The sequence below is a fragment of the Oryzias latipes genome, chromosome 1 (genome assembly GCF_002234675.1).
Source record: "Oryzias latipes chromosome 1, ASM223467v1".
Lineage (NCBI taxonomy): Eukaryota > Metazoa > Chordata > Actinopteri > Beloniformes > Adrianichthyidae > Oryzias > Oryzias latipes.
In genome coordinates, this window is record NC_019859.2 from 18,134,736 (window position 1) to 18,157,626 (window position 22,891).

At 37.0% G+C, this 22,891-nt stretch overlaps 1 protein-coding gene across 15 annotated transcripts in view; it reads right to left on the reverse strand.

The window, feature by feature from the left end:
* Window positions 1-21,305, reverse strand: part of gab1 (GRB2 associated binding protein 1) — a 52,056-nt gene extending 30,751 nt beyond the window's left edge. For 4 of the 15 annotated variants that reach the window (XM_023957589.1, XM_023957576.1, XM_023957573.1 and 1 more), the window contains exons 1-2: window positions 20,853-21,279; window positions 20,548-20,720 (exon numbers count right to left, since the gene is read on the reverse strand). In XM_023957589.1, the coding sequence (XP_023813357.1) occupies window positions 20,548-20,619 (72 nt within the window). In that variant the 5' untranslated portion in view covers window positions 20,620-20,720; window positions 20,853-21,279. Of the gene's footprint in view, window positions 1-20,547; window positions 20,721-20,852 lie in introns of all 15 variants that reach the window. The other 11 variants (XM_023957583.1, XM_023957566.1, XM_023957596.1 and 8 more) reach the window with 8 other exon arrangements.
* Between the last annotated feature and the right edge of the window lie 1,586 nt (window positions 21,306-22,891).

Genomic DNA, 22,891 nt, shown 5'->3' on the forward strand with positions numbered 1-22,891 from the left:
GAAGAAAATTAGATCTTCAGAAAATTCTGGCATTATGGTAGTCAATTATCTGATGTTACTTGCAGACCTAATACCAAAACTTAATAATAATAATAAGAACAATCCTATATTGAGACACTGGATAACTGCTGCCATTAATAAAGGACAATGGATTCATCTTTTTAAAAGTCACATGAAAAATTTGAAGTTAAATCTGATATTGAACGGATTTGCTGTGCATGTGCTCCCAATATGGGAACGTCCGTTTGGAAATTAAAATCTCTATACTACAAAAATGTGGGAAAAGGCCCATTTCCTGAAGCAACTTTTGATCTTGTCAAAATGCTTTCAAATGGAACACATTCTAAATAAATAGTTTACTTCAACAAATTCACACCACACAATTGCAAAATTACAAACAGCAATATTGTGATATTGCATGCCAAACAAACAGTCTAACAATCCCCTGTAGACACTCGTGCAACAGCAAAAACAAGAGCGGCTATAGGCATACGTGTTTCCTTTTGCCAGAAAAAGAATATAAAACAAACAAGAAAATACAAACATTTGCTGCAGCTAAGACATTTCTGTTAACGTAGCATCCTTCCATTCAGACCTTTTCAGAAATAAATTGGTTAACAGACATCTGTTATGCATCGTAAAGACACCCAAGTGTGAGCCCACTTCTGCAAGCAGGAGTTTTTAAATGCTTCAAAGCTGCAGAATGACCAAACACCAACCTTCAGCAGCTGTGTTTACATAAAATGTTCCCTCTAAGACTCTACATAGTTGAGACGGTGTCATTATGTGAATGATTATCCACTTCCTTTAGACTCGAAGAGCCCCTAATATATATGGTTAAAAAATATTGCTTTGTATGCTTCTTTTGTTCAATCTTTAATTTCAACTCTTATTCCATTCCACATTCCACATTCACTTTCCCTTTATGCACAACTGTAAAATTCTCACATGACTTAACCTTAAAAATCGAGGTCACCTTTTAAAAAACTTAGACCTTGGTAGTTCCGCTGCTATCTCTGCAAACACTGTTCTCGAAAACCAAAAAGTCATAGACAGCAATAAGCTATTCTAGATTTCAGTGCTTTTGTTGTAAATCGAAAACAAAGATAAAATTTGAAGAAAAGTTCTGAGATGATGTTTTTTCTTGTTTACAGTCATGTTGTACTATCAAAAACTTTCCTATCAGAAGAAGAATAAACAGTTTTCCAGCAATCTTTTCATATATGCACAACAAGCAAGAGAATAGACTCAAATGGTGGGGAAAATATAAAGTTTAAAAACCCATAAGTGCTTCTGCAATGTAGTCAAGTAAAGTGGATACTCCCAAACTTACTACATTGCTTCCCAACAGATTTAAACTGTACCCAAAGTGTGAAGCATTAACACAGAGTGAGCAGGTTTAAATATTAACACAGCATTGCATTGTGTACGACTGAGAAAGCACAGAAGCGTCAGTGGTTACCTATAATGATGGAAACTCTTCAGCTGTTTAACCACTAGTTTTTCATCATACACTAACCAACTGCCTTTTCCCAAGTACGTTGAGGTCCTTGCAGCTTTAAAAAAAAAAAGATAAAAAACAAACAGTAAAAAAAAAAAAAAAATTTCAAATGATAGAAATTTCCACTTGGTTAAGGATTTAACGTCCTCGTCCACTGTTCCCAACACTCATTCTGGGCAAAAAGGTTTCCTGTTTTGCATCCTATTGTCACTGTTCAGTTTCAAAGTTTGCCTAGTGCAAACTTTAGAGAGAACACTGCACAAACAAGGAATTGTGTTTGCAAAGTGACACATTAAAAAGCAGAGGAGGAAATTTGTCAATAAAAAACAAGGCTCCATTTGCTAAAAAAAAAAACTAACTTCTAGTTGGAAAATCTGTAAAAAATACAAGTACTTTGATGTTTTTAGGCACGAAATGTTTCATTGTTGCAAAATAAGAAAGTATATATTTTAAACTAATAATGCATTTAGTATAAACCAAAGTTACATTCTTTATAGTACCCAAACAAACTTTATTTGAAACCTATAGAAGTCTTAATGATTTAAAAATACGTAAATGAAAGATCTTTTATAAAAATGCACACTAAAGCCAAGGTCATTCCTGTTGCGCTCGCATAGCTCTGCAAATTTATCTAGGATTTAACGTTTAAAATCAGCAAAAGATAGAGTAGAAACAGATTTAAAGATTATAAATAACACATTTGTTTAAAAATGTAATTTATATCCATTTACCTGGTTCGGAAGAGTCCTAGCCAAGCTCAGATAAAAACACAGCAAGCTGCTGATCAGCCACTGTTGTCGAGTGAGGTCTGACCACTTTCCTGCCTATCCTGCTGACTTCCCTCCCCTCTTCTCAATCTGTAAAGTCTGCAACACCCAGCTTCAATAACCCATGACCCACAGGAAGTAGACACAATGGGGTGAAAATAACAAATCACCTCCCTGGCAACAAATGCCCACTGCAACCCCCAACGCATGCTGCCTCTACAATAAAGAACACCTACAAGTGGCCAGCTCTAGATGGGTGGGTAGAACCAAAAATACCTTCCAGCACTTTAAAAGCGGTGTCCACATGCCTGAAAGTAAACCGTCCCACTCTGTGTTCTCAGCTTGGCTTTTTATTCCCTTCTGCACAGGTTCAAGTAAGTATGAATATGTCCATACCAATCATTAAAGACTAACTGCAGTGACAGTTTGTACTGTTATTTGTTTCTTTGACAATTATTTCAAAAGTCAAGAAAGCCTCAGCAAGCTATAACAACCAATATCAGTTACAGGCAACAGACAATCATAGCTGAATCAGACTAGTGGTGATCCCTTTGCTTTTTGCTGTAACGGGGACCACTGCATAGTGAGATAAATGACTTCATGATCGGGCGTGTGGGTGAATGTGGGTGCATGCACGCTCAAATCTGAGCGATTAGCTAACTAGAAGCTTTAAATCTTTCATATACCATAAGTACAGAAAAAAATAATACTGGTGCAAATTTTATTAACACCGGTGACATTAGTGTTTAGGAAAATACAGCAAGAATATGTTCTATGCCATCTAGAAATAGCAGCTCTAACCCCATGAAGTTGGCATCACCAGCCTAATTCAATCTTTGCGATGAAAACTTTTCTAAATCTCATTAAATGACCAGTAAGATGTTACCTTAGACGTAATGTGATTAGCAGCTCTCTCTTTCAAGACTGCCCACAAGGAAATGGCTTCCGAGGCTGAATGGGAGATAAGAACACAGCCTGATAATGCTAAAGCATTGCTAGTTGAGTAAGATTAGGTTACAGTCGTTGAAAAACTAAATAAAAAAAAACTGCCAAGCTGGATGGACAGAAAAAGACAAGAGTTCATTTCCTTTTACTTGTCAGAAATTTGCTTTTTTGAGTAGTGCAACATCACAAATATACCTGTGTGAACAATAGTTTATAATTTCTTTCATTCAGGAGTCCAACAAGATTTTTTTTTTGTTTTACATAGTCATAGTCCATATTTATTTTTTTGTTGCCAGAGCTGAGGGCCTGGCCTGCTGAGGCTTGTATCTAAGGAAAGCCAAAGACACACCTCCTTTTCAAACTACTACACACCTTCACTCACAGTTGTTACTTTCTGATACTACTTCACTTTCAGATGAAGGCAGGTATGCACAGTGAGAACACATACTTTAGAGGCAATGTGTGGAATGTGCACTCTTGAGTTTCTCCACACCACTACGCTTCCCTTAACTTGTTGAATTTCACGCATCACCAGCAGCAGTCTTAACAGTGCTAGATCCCCCCAGCCAGATATGTTAGGAGCAACACACCAGTTGTAAACATTGTATATTTTATTCACCTTTGGCAATTTCTGTAATTTTTTACTTGGTTTGTCAAAAGTAAACTGATTTCATGGAGGCACAAATATTTCACATTACATTTCCAACAGTAAATTTAAAGAGTAGGACATAAATTACTGGCAACAGATTTAGAGTTTTCTTTTTTTAAATACAAATAGTTAGTAATCTCCAGCTAAATAAAAAACATTAAATATTTCCATATAGAAGAATAACACTGACTAGTTAATAATGATGTTGTTTAAGATCAATGTAGATTTAAGGCACACAATTAGGGAAAACTACCAAAATACAATGTAAATAAGAAAATAGAGAAACAACACAATTAAAATAATGAAGTCAGTTTAAGAGTTAAATTTAGTGTGGTCCTAAGAGCTACAAAACAGATTTTGTTCTTAAGTAGCAGAATATATTCTAAGAAGAATATATCGTGCAATATTTATAAGACTCAATCTAAACATGATGTAACGGCAATTCCAAGCAAAGCTCTTGCAGTGAGTTAGAAAAGATTAGCTAGTTAGGGTCTTGGCTTTGTAAGGCATTGCTGTTGTAGGTTTTTAAAAAAATAGACTGCTGTTCAATGGTGATGAAAAAAATTGTATTTTAGTCTTGCGACTGTTGCAATGACGGTAAGACAACGGCATTGACTTGTCAATGTTGTCTTAAAAGCTGCACACTGTTCAACTTTGAAGCTGAAACTGTCACCTCATCATGCACAAGACAATGGTCTCTCAAATACTGATTGTAATCCTGACTTTTGAGCATTTTTTGTAGCATTTCCAATTAAATTTCAATGGCTTCAGTCTTTTCCCATTGTTCCCTCGATCTCAAAAAAAAGAAAGAAAAGAAAAGTTGCCTGCACTGCTCCTCTTAGCAGTGCTGACAGAGTGGTTTTGAAAAAGGAAGTAGCCTAGTTTCTGAAGAGGCCGTCAGAAATGTCAATCCTACAGTATGTGGCAGAAAGAAACAATTTTTGGTTTTAAGTAGGTGGAATGTATAGCATTGGCATAGGAGCAAAATGATACTTAAAACATTAAGACGTGAAAAGTTGATACACAAAATCAGAACTAATGTTGCTTTAATTACAACTTCCTACCCATCTTGTGACTTATGGTTATTGCTCCTATTGGATGTAAAAAGGTATTGCGAAATTCAATAGCAAAGGATAGGGCAAAATATTAGTCACAAATCAATACCCATTATCTATAGAGCAATGGGAAGGAAATTAAACTGAAATTAACATATGCATCAAGGAAGTCCTAATGTTTATCCTTTCTGTGCTTGACATAAAACGGCTTGGAAAAGAAATTATCCAACCTCTTCATAAGAAGGTCTATGGAAGAATATTTACCACTTTAATGAATGTTGAGGGAACCATTAACTTGCATTGGTCTTCCTCAATGCTTCATCAAAGGAAATCAGCTGCTTTTGTGGCAAAGGTAGAGGACTGTCTATGTTTAAACCCTAGCACTTCGACAACACAAATATGTTTTTAAATTGCACAACCTATGGGAACTGCTGATAAAAACGATTCCCAGACTCAATGTTCTAAATGACCCATTTTAATACAGAGCTTTATTCAGTCAGCTCACTGAGGACTGCAAGTGCAGATGGCAGCCTACTCACAGCTATCAATAGTAAAAGCTGTGCTTGAGATAAAAACTAGCTCATGTGACTTCAGAACTATGCTAGTCTCAAAACAAATGCATCACATCCACACAGCATTGCATTATTTTAGTATTTTGATCTAGCTAAGCAGATGGCTAAAACGCTACACATGCATTGCTTCTGCACAGCCTTTGTATCTGCAATTCTTTCTTTTCATTACATGCTTTCTGCCTGCTCCTATTTTCATCCCATCTGGCTTTGCTTCTTCAAACCTGGCCCAATCAGAGCTCTTGTGCAGAGTCACACACACTTGTCAAAGCTGCATCCTTGGAATTCAACACATTCTTTTGGCAAAGCAGACTTGGTTCACATGATCACACTGTTTCTTGACTGTGGAGAAGAAATGCTCACACAATTCTCCTTTCAGTCCTAATAGGTTTGAAAAAAAGTGGTGCAGTCAAATTAAATTTTAGCATGCAACAGGTTAGGAGAAAGCGTTAAAGCATTACATCAATTGTGCTGCATTTTAAGTTCAAATACATAAAAGTCATTTGGATTTATCAATAAAAATCAAATACATAATAAATGATTTCAGAAATAACCAGGGAACCAGGCATAACTCTCTCTACACAGTCAAAGCAGGAATGCAATAAGATATCAGGTTTTTAACAACTTTCCAGCTTTACAAAGGATTCATGCTTCAATTATCTTTCAAGTTTACCAACATTATCATACTATGGTATTTCCAATAAATAAATTTTCAATGGCCAGAGAAAAAATACCAACCTTGAAAATCTGATAACTGGTTGTCAGAAAGACATGTTCAAAACTGTAACATGAAGTGAAGAACTTCACAGTTTTCAAGAATGCAAAAAAAGAAAAAAAAATGTTATTCAGTCATACCTTTGGTTTGTCTGAAGATTAATAACCCCTCTTGTTAAAGTAAAATATGTCCAACACAAGAGGCCCTCAGCTCTCATCTGCCTGCCAAGCTGTTGGACAGGACAAGTAAAAAAAAAAGAATGCAAAAAAAGCAAATGAAAAAAAAAAAATCAGTAAAAAGGTAAGTGGAGTTCCTAAGGAAGGTTCAGAGAAAGGAAAAAAGTAGGTGGTCAAGGGCAGTTGGTCCTTCAGGGCTCTGCTTCACGTTACTCTCAAAATGAATCCCTTTAAAGAGAAAGGGTCTCTGCTGCATCTCTGTCTTGTTTTGTAAGTGTGTGTGTGTGTATGTGTGTGCACACCCATTTACTAGCTTCAGGCTGCAACTGGAACAAAAGCAGAACCACAGTAACTAATGAAATTACTGTGAAGGACCAGAACAGGACCAACAGCAGAGCCTTCAGTCTTTATCAATGCTTTTATTTTATTTTTTTCTTTAAATTTCAACTGTAAAAAAATAAAATCACACTATAAAGTTCAGAAAATGTTGTGTTGACTTAAGAATTAGCTTAATTTACTTACCATTTTGCACAAATCTTGCTCGAAAAAAGATCGTTGCCTTTTTCACCAATCATTTTAGACACATTTTAAGAAAATAGGGTTGGGAATGTTTTAAAAACATTTACATATAGATCGGGAAAAATAATAATCCATCATAGATTTTTTATTCAAAATTTTTGTAATGCACAAATATATAAAAGTATTACATTTCCAAAATATTAACACATGTAGCAAAGCCTTTACTAAAACCCCAAAACATTCCAATTGTACCTTAACTAAATAGCTTGAGCCAAAATGTGTGTTCAGTAAAATGAACATATCTACATTTTGCGAGAAGCACCATCGCAGCTTTTTCACTGGCAATTTAGCAGCAGAAAACACTGGTAATATCTTGCACAGCTCTTCTCAGAGAACTCGATACCCTGTTTCTAAATGTCTGGTGATAGCATGTCATGACATAATACTGTGGGCTGGTTCCATTAAATTGATCAGATCTTGAAAACTTGGTTTTCAACAACACTGGAAGGGCGTCATATTAAAGCTCAGTTTGCAAAAGCCCTCGAGTTCTTTTCTGTAAGCGCCGAGCATTGCAGCCTCTTATTATCTGGCACTGCAGCAAAGGGAGTTTCAGCAATGGTGGAGGTCGTGTTCTCCACATAAAGGGAAATGTTAGTATTTGCGTTGTAAACATGCACCACCTTGCAGAGTTCATCCTTAACTTCGTTGGTTTTGGATTTAACAGACTTAACACTCATTTCCTATGTGCTAAACTGCCAATGGGATTTGGCATTTTATTATTTATTTATTCATTTTAACTCTACTGCAGCACCGCCACAATCTTATCCAATAAACAAATCCAATAGACAATGTAGTTAAATTACTACGATTCATGCTAGTTAAAGAACCACTTCAATGAGAATTGTGTTTTTAACATGTTCTTGTAGCACTTTTCTCATAATGAAAGACATGTATAAAGAAGACTAAGATTAAAACTGCCTTTCTAAATATTTCTTTATTCAAATTGTGTTGAATCAGATGTTTAAAATACTGTTTGACAAAGCTTGTAGTTGTTACGTACAATCTACAATTGGCAGCCCATAAGCTCCCTGCTCCGCTCCACTCCAATGCATTAACTTGCAGACAAATACATCCACTAATGCCTTTGTTTTCTTTGTCTGAGCTGGCATGTGGATCAAATCCATACGACTAGATAGCTCCGATATCGCTCACCGTTTTTGTTGCACCGCTAATGCTAAATTGGGGTTGAAGAGGGCTGCAAGTTGGCGGGAGAGTACAAGCGAATGGATGATGAGAAAGGGGCAGGACTACTCCACATCAACAGTCCCGCCCACAACTCAGAGGGAGATTTCTAACAAACTCCTGCTGCTCTGCAGATATTATGTCCTAGAAAACGGCACTGGTTTTTTAATTTTTGCTAAAACTGGCATAATCATCAAAGAATCAAAGATGATTGGAGTGGGACTTTGTCTTTACTGTAGACTCTTTCCTTAGACTCGCACTCACTTGTCAGTTTAATCTAATCCGACTATGCACAAACATAAGAAAAACATTGAAGAGAGATCAACACCAGTAAAAAGGAAGGAAACAAACAAACTACAGATTGCAAAAAACAAGATAAATACATTCAAAGTTTCACATCTGCTCAGTGACAATATTTTAGGAAGGAGCTAGTAGGTGTTTGCTTATTATTTAGCAAACTATGCTTTCTTGTCAGCATGCATTTTCTGTTCCTTCTCCTGAGCACCACATATTATATTAGATTGCTAATATTCAAAGCTATATTTTTCTTTAAAGGGAAATGGTGCAGGTTGTTCAGCGCCTGTGGCTAACAGCAGTGGGATGGGGGTTCCCCATAATGCTACACACAACCTAAAGGAATCCTGCACTCTCATGGTTTTGATGAGGCATAGATATTGTACCACAGAGACAACATGACCAATTTGTTTTTGTGGTTTGAAAACCTGTGACTTTTTTCTTATGATGCACCACCATAACACAAGTCAGCCGATAAGTGCAGAAAAAAATTCAAAAGCCAAACAGCATTCATGTTTTTCCTATGTTGGGTACAGAGCAGAACAATAATAGGTAAAACTTTATTCATACTTAATAAAAAGACTTTAGAAAATCCCTCCAATATCACCTGTAAACAAGCTCATCTTTGTTGGTTTCTTAGAAAACTAGGAAACAAAAACTAGCAGATTAAAAACTAAATGACCAACTGATAATAGTTTTACTCACCGCCTGTTTGAGTCACAGAAACCTGGGAAATTACGCAGGTCATTTGCAATATTTCACATTAAGTTGCAAGTCCGGCACTCCAACAACCCCCTTGTCCGAGTCAGCCCACTAACAGCCTTGGCTAAACATTCCCATGTATTGACAGTCGCGGCACAGAGCAGGTGAAGAGGGGTAAAAAGTACCATGACAGCAGTGGGCTATATTAGGGGCTGTGGACATAGCAGCGAGGCTCATATCACACAGCACCACATTACTAGAATGCCAGCTATTCATGTGTGTATGGGGAAAAGACAGGTGAACTGTTAAATGTGAACATGTACAACTGCATGCACTTCTACCTTTAAAAGCAAACACCAGACCTAATCACTCAAACTATCCGATCCTTTCAGTCACTAAGTGCACCCCACTGGGTCAAGTTAAACAGGGGGATACAACATAATCTCCATGGGAAAAAAAATTCAGGCTAAGCTAGGTTCCCACAGACAACATTTGTCCATTTACCTTCAAAGTCATTGTCTTCTATAATTATGGAATTCACACAAAAAAAAGTTGTGAAATTGTAAAAAAAAAAAAAAACTTGTTGAAAATGCATTTTTGCAAGTAAATGTCTGCACAATGAGGAAGGATATCACAAGACTGCTGGGAACAACAGTTATACTCAGTTGTTCCTTTATTCTGGGCATACCATCCCCCATAAACTTAGTAATAATATTTATTTATTTATTTATTTTTGGACAGATGTTATTTGCACATATTTACATCAGACCAAGCACAAAAACTGATGGATAGGGCCCACAAGTGTTTTAACCCTAAAAATACAAAACTTTTGTTAGATAAAAAAAGATAAAAATCAACCTCAAAACAAGGCAATACCAGGTTGTCCTATCAAATAAAAGGCATGTTGTATGATTGAATTATTTTTTGGGGGATGGAGATGTATGTATGTGTGTGGGGGGGTTAATAAGCATCTGGTCATCAAATTAAATACTTCACAGCCTGAAACCTAAGCCATTCCTGTCTGATGCTACGTATACTACAGTCATGTGATGCACATTCAAGAACGCGTTAATCGCAGGTTCTTGAAGGCGCTTTTTGCATATGGGGTTCACACTGGACTGTCGCTACCCGATCCTAGTGCATGTACCTGCAGTTGTAAAAATGTAAAGGGTGCCAAAAAGTACTGTAGTTTCCGAACTATAAAGCGCACCTGATTATAAGCCGCACCAATTACATTTTTAAAGGATAAACCATTTTGTACATACATAAGCCGCACCTGTCTATAAGCCGCATGTGCCCACATTGAAACATGTGTTGTAGAATGAGAATGTGTATGTGCTGAAACCGCTGCGTATGTAAGAAAGAGGAGGGAGCACGTGCAGCGCAAGAGGGAGCGAGGAAGTATGTTGGGGGTGCGCGATCATGTTTAAAATACAGAGTGAAGGGGATCTGTGATAAAAGAAGGTTTCCCCCAGAAGAACGTTGAATGATTCTTTATTAACCCACTTTGGAGGCTCTGAGGGTCCTTCGGCGGAGAGGACCTCCCCTGCATTTTCTGACCACCATCAGAAAGAAAAAAAAGTAATCGCAGGAAAGGTTCAACACATGATTTATTTACAAAGAAAGACGGTTCACAGAAAGAGTTTTCAAAGTTTAAGGTAGACCCCTTGGTGATGGTGGATTTTTTTACACTGCTTTTAACGATTGCTTTTAACTTAAAAGCTGTGTCATGTGCAATTCTTCTTGCATTTTCCATAATGAAGGTCTGTTCGTGCTATTCATTCACAGAAAGGGAATTTACATTAAACTTCCGTTTTCCTCAACATAAAGAAGATATACAGTATTCCCCCTGTCTCAGTCTGAGCCTTTCTGCCCGAGCGCCCCTTGCGGCCGTTAGAAAAATGCATTAAAAAAAAAAAGAAATAAAATGCATAAATTAGCCGCATCATTGAATAAGCCGCAGGGTTGAAAGCTTGTGACAAAAGTAGCGGCTTATAATCCGGAAAATACGGTACACCTAGGATATAAATCTTAAAGTCTGAGAAAAAACATCTTTCCGTTTAAATATCTCTCATTAAAAGATTTTTTTAAAGTAATACAGAGGTCAGCAGTATTAATGAGAAAGAGAATCAAGTATTACAAGATTCTCTAAGACCCATCCTCCTCTTTCTTCACCCACCATCTGGTAGCCATCAGCGGCTCACACAGGAAGGGGCGGCCATGCCTTACTGGGGCGCCAGGGAGCGGCTCCTCTTCCCTTTTGGTGTTACAGAAACAACAATTGCCAATGCAATGCTCTGCGGAGTAGAGCAGAACAGTGAGGAACGGCCCATCCTTGCCTAAACTAAACAGCTCGAAGCAGCCAGGGACCAGGAACTCACACCCCAGCAGCCCGGCAAAGAGGAGCACAAAGCAACCTCACATTCCTGCTGGCTGAGCTTGCCAAGAAGCACTGGGAACGAAAAGACAGAGGGAGAGAACAGAGAGCTGCTCTCACTGGCGGCTCCCTAATGCAACTACACTGAGAAGCACTTTTAGAAATCATAATTGCTTTTCCCCTTTTTATCATCAAGCATGATGATCGTTATCGATTCCCTTATTGTGTATTATCCTTGTGCATTCGTGGGCAATCAACTTTCAACTATGCATTTCCCTTACTGTGCAGAAATTGATAAACAACATGGAACACCTTAAAGCTGCCTCTTTATGTGTCAAAGCAGGCGATTGAAACTTTTTTTTTCTAACCGTGTTCTACTTACTCTCATCTATGTCTTCTCCACATCAACCTCTTGAAAATAGAATTGTCTTGTAAACCTATTTTTGCTCTCTGATGTCATTGGGACAAGTTGAAACATAAAACAGAGCTAACCTTAAAAGAAGAAAGTGTCTCAATCCATTATCTGACATTAGTCTAATGGGAATTGTCATGATCAGTGAACTACTCAGCATAGACGTTTAAAATGTTATGTCTTTTCTTATTGAGTCTGGATGGCGATCTGTAAAACAGCTCTTCTTGGCAAAGTTTTTGAAGTCTGTCATCTGACTTTAATTAATATGAATCTGATTAACTTAGGAAATAGAAAAATGGCATGAAATAATATCTTACATCTGAAACAAGTTATATTCTATGAGATAAAGGAGTCCAAATAGAGAATTGAACATAGAAATAATACAGCAAAGTCTTCAACCTAAGAAAGCAAATCCAATTGTCTGATGCACAAACTCCTGTTATTGTATACTCACATTGTTAGGCATTCTAAAGTGTTGCACAAAGGCTTAAGACCACATTTCATTTCCTTTTTTTCCCACTTAAAGAGTTAGACTTTTTGTAAAATCTTTAAAAGTGATCTTGAGCAATAGTCAGTTGGGACTTTACTATAATTCTGCATTTCACAAAACATAAATCCCTGTAATTGCACCTTAATTATGGCCTGCAATAACTTGGGGGGGGGAAATACATTTACAAATGTGTTCAAATTCCCAATCGTCAAATCTAGCTCATTCCAAAATAAGAGCTAAAACCAAGCTACTTAACCGGTGCCATTTTTTGTTAAATGGATCTCCAGGGTCAATTCTTAAGCTAGCCTTTGATTTACTAAGTGTATCTATTTTAATGAATGTGCTATGCTAAGCAATAGCTGTGTGCCCAGATGGCTGAAACTAAAGTTTGTGCTGATTTAAAGTTTGATTAAAACTTCAATAGTATTTCATTACTGCAATGTTAGTGGAGCCAATTATTCCATTTACTGCTATAGAATGAAAAATAATTAACACAGTGAGCAAGGAGGAACACTATGTTGGATTAATTTGGTAACTTTAGTCAGATGTAAAAATGTGAATCCACTTTCAGTTGAAAGCATTGTCTTACTACAGCTAAGTATCATTGGAAATACATTCAATTTATTACATTTCATAAGTTTATTATTTGATTTGTCATTTCGAATTTTTTTTTCCAAATTTTTATCCAAATCCAAAAGTATTTGGTTAAAAACTGTTTCAACAGAGATGATTTAAGATGGGCAAAGGTGTAAAATAAAGGAAGAAAGGAAGGTAAATTAGGAATTCTTAAACAAGGAACTATGTTTCATGTGTAAAGAAAAAAAACGGAGATAGTACTTTTATTTGTGATTCAATGTTATTGATTTGATGTTTAAATATAGTGTTATTTAAGAGTTTTTAAATTTAAAAAAGTATTTTTAAAAAATAATCTTAAAATGCATGCATGAAACGATAAATCATTTTGTTATACAAGCATAAAGGCTTAAAAGTTCTTGGACTTGTTTGGAATTGATAAAGTAAAATCGTTTAGCTTTTTAAAAGGCCGCATATATTAATAAGTATGCCTTAAACTACTATCCAAGATATTTAACAAATATAAGCTATTGTATAAAAATACTCATCAATACTGCAAGTAGATGAGTTGCTCTGTTTGCTGTCATCTTTCAATTAGATTGATGACCAATTTTTTTTTTCCAATAAAAAGCATTCCATTTTTTAGATAATATACAAACTACAAGCTACAGTGGTCACATTAACCCAGATAAAAAAACTTTTTTTGTTTTAGAAAAACATTGATCCACTAAGAGCAACATTGTTAATTTTTAAATACATTTATCAGACATAAAAAGTAGAAGTAGAAGTATTCACAGTGAGAAGAATTAGGTAAATAGTTTCGAAAACCAAAATGCATTGTGGGTTTTTTAAGATGACAATAGCAGATGCTGTTCAAAATTTCTTTATACCACGGATGAAAGAAACTTCTCATAAACAATCCTAAGAAAATGTATCTACATTTACAGTTTTAACATGTTTCTTTAAGAAGAAAATAACATAATTTTGATCAAATTAATTATGTAAACTATTAAATTAGGAACACATGAAAAGCCAAAATGGATAGATTAAATAAAGTTCTAAAAACATGTATTTTAGTAGAATTACTTAAAAAAAACACCACCTACCACATAAGTAATCAGTGCAATCCCTTTTTTATTAAGTTTTTATTTATGCCATATAATCATAATGTGATATGTCAACAACAAAGCAATAAAATAACCCCAAGCTAATTGCACCATGAATCTCCAAACCCAAATGGAGACAAACCACCAAGATTTTCTTCCCCTTTTTGCTTTAAAACAAAGTCAACAGAACATTTTGGAAAAGACAGGATGTTGACCACGTAAATACTAACCCCTGTACCATTTTAGCATAAACAATATTGATATTAATTCCTTCTGAAGATACTGAACAGATTTTTGAAAAACCATCTGATCTTTTTCTAAGCTAACTTCTAAATTGTTGTTTACAAATGTGGCCACATTGATGCTAACATAGCTCTGTGTAACACAATGACATTAGTTTCAATGTGGGCAGATAAGGATACCTACTGTGTTAGCACACATTAATATTTAATAATCGTGTGTTTCCAGTGAAGAGGATTAATTATTAATTGTGCATGCAATCCATTTTTAAACCATTGTGTATAACTTAGACGCAGGTTTGAGTTAGACAGCTTTATTGTTGTGTCTGCAAAAACATGCTGCAGCTACATTGTTAGCATTATTTTAATACTGCCCAGTCAGGCCACCATTGTTGCTTATTTGTGTTCACACATATGAACAAAAGTTGACGGAAAGTGTTGTCTGTTCAACGTGATAAGCGCTTTTAACAAATCCTTAACTAAAATGAAGAGGTATGCTTTTGTTGTCTGGTCTGGTTGTCCTGTCATTGACAGTAAGTCTATGCTTTTCTTCAGTTTCCTGTAAATAACATTTGTCACATTAACCATAAACAAAGGTGAGGGTTATCGAACACTGGTGGGCATTGTGTCCCTGCTGACAGGCCTCATGGCAGCAAAAATGAGAACCCAAACCGAGCGCCACCAGAATAGCTTTGTTCTCCAGCACTGAGGCCCTTTCAAGGGCTTGACAAACTGCACAACAAAGTCCTAATCTGTTTTCAGTGGGCACATGCCAATCAACAACAGCGCTGCACTGGTCTGAGTAGCAGCAGTCAGGTGAGAAGAAAAATTCCATCTTCTTCAAACCGTTGGGTTTTATGCATCGAGGAAAAGGGTTTTGTGGGTTGAACAGTGCCTTAATAATGAGATCAATGATTACAAAGACCATACAGTCTTTCCCAAAACAGAAACCAAGCATTACGCAGAAGCAGACGGCTATAAGGAAGTCTTGGGATTCAGTGGCTCGTAGAACCAGTCCCTTCCAGTTGTGAATGAATTTTGCCTTTTCGACATTGTCTCCGTTCATTGACATTTACAGGCAGTCATTCATGCACAGCTCTCTCCCCACAGTCTGGCTGTGATCTGGACTTTGACTGAGCCGTGAGTCATTACAACACCTTGATCACTTTTGTTTGCCGGCCACGCTCGCAGATTTGCCAACGTAAACTTTGTTCACATGACAATGTCTAACTTTCACTGACAGATGTGGGGAGGGAAATCTAAAGATCTTTTGAACGAACACAAGTATCACCCAAACCCTCATCACTTCTTTACCCTGCTGAAACAAAAACAGCAGGCATGTGCGTCAGTAAGCTGGCTTTTGCATCCACTCATCATCCACAACTTTCTTTTAAATCAACTTCAGCACATTATGTTCAAAAGGCCCTCTTACTAAAATGCTGGAGTTTGTCTAAAACTTTGGCATGGTACAATGTAGACAAAATGAACTTCTGTAAAGTAGTCTTACTGTACTGTCATACAAAGTAACATTCATTTCCCAGCCAAGACCTGCAGAGTCCAAGTCATAACCGTTTTTAATAGTTGCCAGCACTTTTAGACGCCTACACCTCGTTTCCCCAGAAGGATGATCTAAAAATATATAGCATTATATGTGCAATTTTAATTAGTTTAACTTGAAACACTTTATGTCAACCCAGTGGACAGGAAACCATCTGGTTACATAATAGAAGGTGGACACACTTGTTATTTTAAAACCCAATTATCAACTGCATTGACAGGCTGCAGTAAGCCATTACTTCCTCTCCTTATTTCTACTGTCTACTGTGTGCACCTTTAGTGGGATCTAAATCTTCACAGCTATTAAGGATTTTTGACCAAATCTGATCCAATTTTTTAATAGGAAAAATTCCTATAAATAAACAAAGTGAAATATTGATATAGTCTTTACTTTAGTATGACAATAAGGTCATGATTAGTCCGTACAGAAGGTTTGGTGACAGTAGCTTCAGTATCTTCATAACTATTGATAACTTTAGTCATGATTCTTATCTCTCATAAATATGAAAAACTATATGCAACAAGATAAAATAAAGATGGACTTTCCTACAAAATATTCATTGTAACATGAAAATGCTGACGAGTCTTCATTAGCAGTTCATATAAATATAGAAATTTATTCTTTTTTGTGAGATTACTGATTTTTACAGAATGGTGTGTCACAGAATTACACTTTGTTGACGGTCCCTTGGCAGCCGGCTCCGCTGCGGAGATACTTGCTGACACATTTGAACATTTGTCAGAAGAGTTATTGAGGGCAGAAGTCTGAATCTGTGAAGATCTTTCTAACTTTACCGAACTGCAGCTGCCAGAGAATTCAAAATAATGAATCCATGGTTCGTAAGTGAAGACGCTGGAAAACCAACTCCGACAAGACAAGAAGACGCAGCAGCAGCTGAGTTTCAGCAGAAAAAAGGCAAGGTTGCCTGTGTTGGAAGATCGACTTGAGCGCAGCAACTTCCAGCAGATTACAATGAAAAGCTGTCCATCCTCCGCTCCTTTTACTGGGACGCACCAACGGGCGAGTTACGCCACATTTTTGGACTGTGGAACTTAAGCTTGGGCTGACGCGTCTGCTTGCACTGTTCTTCGAGCTTCGAGCCGCACTGCAATGAGACGGACTCTGACGATGACGAAAGCGAAGCTGGCGTGTTTGATAGAAATTAAACCCAGCTGTTCCTTTCAGATGCAGAAGATGAGGAATTTGATGGATTTTTGGATGCTGATTGATGACTGAAAAAATAAATCAAACCAACTCAGTTTTGCGCTCGCTGCCTTTTTAAAACACACACTAGCATGCATATTTTACCTGTATGTTTTAACATTAAATACATAACTGAAACTGCGCCATTTAATCCAGCGCTGTTGTATTGTAAGGAGAGCCGTGTGTTATTAGAAATAATATGGCTTTAATTGTGTGTTTGTGTGTGTATGTCTGGCAGGTCAGTGCGTGGCTCATTGACTATCACAGTTAGAAATTTCGCCTCTTTGTGTCAAACTTGTTCGCCCAATGCCAAGGTAAGAAAGTGCAGCGGGTTTTTTGTGCTGCAAGTTTCTCTCTTGTGAAAATCACTGCATTAGTTACCGTTTTAATCCACGTTACAGCCGTTGTTTCTTTTCTATTAATGCCTCTAAAAGAAAGTCCCGCCCTGCTGCCTCGCCAGATTTGACATGCAATTTTCGGCCAATCAGATCAATCAAGAAAGGTTTCTGTCCCCAAGTGACAAACCCACCCCTGAACACCGCCCACCCCAATTGACAAAAACGCCCCCTTAACACTGCACGCAAACCCTGGTGAGCGCGCAAAGGGGAAGTTAGGATTGCAGGCGTGCAGTTGTAAAATGCGGGGTGGCTCAGCTAGAATTGCGCCTGCGGAGTTCGCTCACTCAGTTCCTGAATACCCCCGCTCAGTTGTCTTCACGCTCGTTCACTTTATGGCAGCGATGAAATGCCATAATCATACATGTTTTTTAGCAACTGACAAAAGTGTGAGAACTAAATACCGGTAATGCTCCTAACTGTGTAAAATAAAAAATAAAGTACTGATCCCTTAAAAGATGCTATTCTTCACATGCATGACCTTTGGGTTTATGTACTACAGCAAAACACATTGCCTGGTTACTGCATTGTCATTCTTGATTACCGTACTCTTTTGTTGATCCAATCACAAAGGGAAGATTCTTTTTTTTGATCAATAGAAAGGATTGCCATTAGGAGTGTAAAAATTAAAAAAACTTACATTCCTATGATCCAACCAGATTTATCTGTTTGAGGCAAGTTGTCAATCGAATCGACCAATAACATTTTTAAATCATTTCAAAATGAAATCAATCAATTATGGCAATATTGGAAATTTTGGGTTGAGGGCCAACAGCTTTATTTTACTATGATGTGAAAACAACCAAGAACAATCACAGCGAACAACACAAATGTGATGTCAGCAAAAAATGATCAAGTCATCATTCCAGTGAAATGTGTTGAAACACTTTGAATTTATTAAAGACATGTGACCATACAGTGTGGCAGAATGTTCTAATAATGTTCCCTTTGGATTCTTTTGATGTGGAAGAACAACAGTGGGCTGAACTTTATTTAACTAAAATGTGAATAGATTACCCATTGATTCTTGTTTATGTGTTTTTTCGTACACATTTAATTTACACTTGATTATTATACAGGAGAATCTGGAAAACTTCACCAGCAATGTTCAGTAACAGGTATTTTTCTCTGAGTCACACTGGTTGAAGTTTTGGCTAAAGATCAATTGGATCAATTTTAGGCCAGTGGATCGGATTGTGCAAAAATGAACCAAAATCAACTATGAATCTTAGCAGCAACCACAAATTATGATGAGAATCAAATCATTGTTGAAATTAATCATTACACCCCTCCCTGCCATGTTTGTTTGTTTGTTTACAAAGAAGTACTCATAAGACAAATGGCAAAATATTATTGGCATTCTTCTTCTTCCACTTTCGGCTTCTCCCATCAGGGGTCGCCACAGCGAACGAGTCGCATGGTAAATTTGGCAATGTTTTACGCCGGATGCCCTTCCTGACGCAACCTTCTCAAACCGGGCTTGGAACCGGCAGAGGTAGAGAAGGGAACAGGGAGCAGCCCGGAGTCGAACCCTGGTTTCACGAACGGAAGGCGCCGCAAACCAGCACGAGCTAAACTGGCTCTCATGCAACTCTTGAATAAAATTCTACATTTCTTAGAGTAGTTTTCAGAAAGGCACATAACTACAAATAAAAAGGTCACAGTCCACCTTGTAACCAAGAGAAAAAATGAAGTAAATATTCTGACTTGTTTGATCTCCAGTTGTAAATCTTTTAACAGAAAAGACAATGCTTATAATATGTAAGGGATTGTCTTTGTTGCTGTTTAAAGTTAGTCGTTATTTAGTAAAATTATGTCAAATCTCAATTAATATTATTTTCTTATATCCTAAAAATTCTTGATATTTTATTTAAGTTAGAGAGCATATTTTGATCAAAATTAGATATTTGGTGTTTTGAACATGTTTTGTAGCATTTTTTTATAATATAGGACATATACAAAGAAAATTCAGACTTTGTTTCTGAGGGTTTTTTTTCTTCAAATTGTGATGAATCAGGAGCCGACTGAAAAATACTGTTTAAAGCTTGTAGTTGTTACGTACAAACTTCAATGGGCAATCCACAAGCTCCCTGCTCCACTCCATTCTGAAGCATTCACTTGCAGACAAATAGATCCGTGTATATCTTCCTTTTCCTTGTCTGAGGTGGATTCTGGCTCAAAGCTGGATAGCTCCAGTATGGCTTTCTATTTTTGTAGCACTGATAATGTTAGGATGAGGTTGTGGGGGGGCTGTAAGCTAGCAGGAGATTGTAAACAAAGGGATACTGGGAAATGAGCAAAGGCTTTGCAAATATCTGATAAACTCCTGTGGCTCTGCAGAAATTATGTCCTTAAGAACATCTTTTTTTTTTATAATTGAAAATGGCATAATCATAATAATACTACTGGGAACACTTTTACACTAAATCAAAAGATGATTGGAGTGGGACCTAACCAGTGTTCAAAAACATGTACATGCAGCATCTTCATGAAATCCTGTGTTCAGATGTTTTTTAGTTCCACAGACTGCTGTTTGCATTAAAAATGCATTTCTATACTTTTTAGAGGCATCAGTAAAGTAGAGCAAAAATATTTGTTTTTTCCCCAATTCCTTTCATTTCCTTCTCATCCATGATCGTCAATTTAGTAAACATGCACGTCTCCTTTCAAATGAAACTTGTATCCAAATTGCTCAAAACTGTTGTCTTATTTTTTCTTCTTCTTCTTTTTTTAACAAACTAAGTACGAATTAAATGAACAGCAGGCATAACCTTCTCTGGGAAAAGCCATTCAGCAAAGCAACAAACTTCTACTTTTTTAAGTTGACAACAAGTCACCACAAAAAAAAAAATCACGGCAACGTAGAGTCTGGAGTGTTTGACAGCGAAACTTCCAACCCAACCGTCGGAAATGCCTGCAGACGTGAGGCCTACAAACGTGTCTGTCAACAAACCCCGACGTGTCCACGGGAAAAGGAGCGCGAGCGTTTGGTCGAACAGGTTAACTTGTCGCGTCACTAAGGAAGAAGGGGGAGAAAAAAAGAATATAAGGTGTACTTACGTAACGTCTCAACTTTTTTTCAGGAGGAGACTTTCTCAGCCACCCTTCGCACACCACCTCTCCCCCACTCATCGCTGCTCTTTTTTACTTGTTGTTCCTGAAGTCCGAACGGCGGCGGCGGCGGGTGTTTAGCTTCCACTGCTTAAGTTGGTCAGGGTCGTCCGTTTGCCTGCCTTAAATAACAAACACGAAGCGTTTACGGTACCGAAACGGCAATGAAAGAAGAAAAAAAGGAAAGTTCAACTAACTATGGTGCAGCTTTTTTTTCTGGAGTAACAAACACGCACGTTCAATAGTCAACTCACCGACAACAAGGGACGTGTTCAGAATGAACAGAACAGATTTTTACTAGTAGGTAAACCGGCCAGTATCTCATTCGCTTGTTATAAAAGTAATCCTCTCAGTGTGCTCCATTTCACCGCCTTGCTAAGTACACAAGTGCTTGTTTTAAACAGCCCGACACGCTGAGGTGTACAGGATAAACAGCTTCAAGTCGCCAAGTTGTTGTTTTTTCCAATTTCTTTGTTGTTGTTAAATGCAACGTCCCATCCTAGTTCCAATCAAAAGTGGAGCGATTCCCAAATGTGTTAGATGAAAACGTCCCACAACGCAACGGTGCGCAAATTAAAACAATCTCCAGCGTAAACACTGTGGTTTCGTCTAGCTTTCCTACCATTTTACTCCCATGGCTCCTTAATTGTGATTGACAGAGTGGTTTTGTCTTTCCCTAAACTCAACCTCCTTGGGAACGGGGTAGTTTCAAGATGACAGGCGCAAAGCCACGAGTCCCGGAAAACAAGTTTTTCTAACAAAATAAAGCTCCAGCTTGATGAGTCAGACTATTAAAACAAATAAAAAAATATCATGCTCAACCACAAATTGATTAATCTATTTTTGAATCAACCAAATTATTCATAATTATATGATATTTCTCTATCATATCTTCTATAATGTGGTGTTGTTCCGATTTAATAACTTATTTTGAAAAACCTCAACCGGAAACAACAGTGTTGTTCCCAGTGTTAGAATTACTTCAAGAAGAACACGCTGGGCGGGAGGCGGCGTACGGGAAAATTAGAGATCTTTAACCATGGGACATGTAGTTCATTCACAAAACGTATTTTCCCCCCATCCATACCATTAAAAAAAAAGTCGGGAAAGGTGCTCAATGCACTTTAAAGGCGGGCTTATAAACTGTATTGTTAAGTGTCCCTCAATATAATAACAAAAACGGATTTTGGCATTTTAAAAATGATCAAAGGCTCCACCTTAGTTAGTGCACTATCCACAATACTTGCTAAAGAGTAGGAAACGTCAAGTCTACTTAATAAGTTGCTCTGATATTAATTGTGCTGCCCATGGTGCTTGTCTGTCTTGAATGTAAAATTATATTAAAAAAGTGATCAAAGCTTCCAAACATTTTTCTTCTTGTTTTATTTACAACTCAACATGACCACTGTCTTGAGCTTTCATGCCATTTCCAGAGTTTGATAAGCATCCTTTTTGAATAAACCTTAATAAATTAGATACATATTATAAAGATTGTCTACTTTTTATGTCATAATTCTCTTTAACCAGTTATAAACTGAAATCATTTTAGCCAGAAATGTACTAGCTGGACAGTTTTTACCAGTGAAAGCTAAAAACTTTCATCTTTGTGTACTCTGTTTACCTATTGTCAGCTCGAAAGGAATTCCATAAGTAAACAAACCTTTTTGTTCTTTTATACCTTGAAATAACTGTTATTCTGTGAAATGGACAAGGGAACAGTCCATGATGATTCAATTTTATATATAATATATATATATATATACATATATATATATTTTAGTAATTTATGAATACTAAAAATCTGTATCTTCTTTCAGCTGCAGGCACAACAGCTTGCACAACAGCTTGCAATGACTTGGAAGCAATCAGTTTTGGCTGCACATTTGTTTGCAGTTGTAACCGTATGCAGCTTTTTTTCATGTGCTCAGCCTAGAAAATGGAGAACAGACTTCCTCATGGTAACAGTGCCCCTTCTTAAACAAAACTTTCAGAAAAGTGGTTGGTGCTGTTCCATTTGGTCATTGAAAAATGTATGATAAATCCTAGTTTCTTAATCATTCTCAGCTTGTATGTACCCACATCCATGGTCTCTGTTGAACAATAGAAGCGAGAAGACAAAATTAAATTACACAGTTTTTTATTGTTTTAGTATAACATTATTTTACTTTTTTTTTTTTTAAGCCTAATGTTAGATCATCCTGTGTTCAAAGAGTCTACGAAATCCCAATAATGTCATCTCAAAGTGTGTACTTTCTTTGTTTAGTATCATGTAGGATAGATAACACTTGATCAG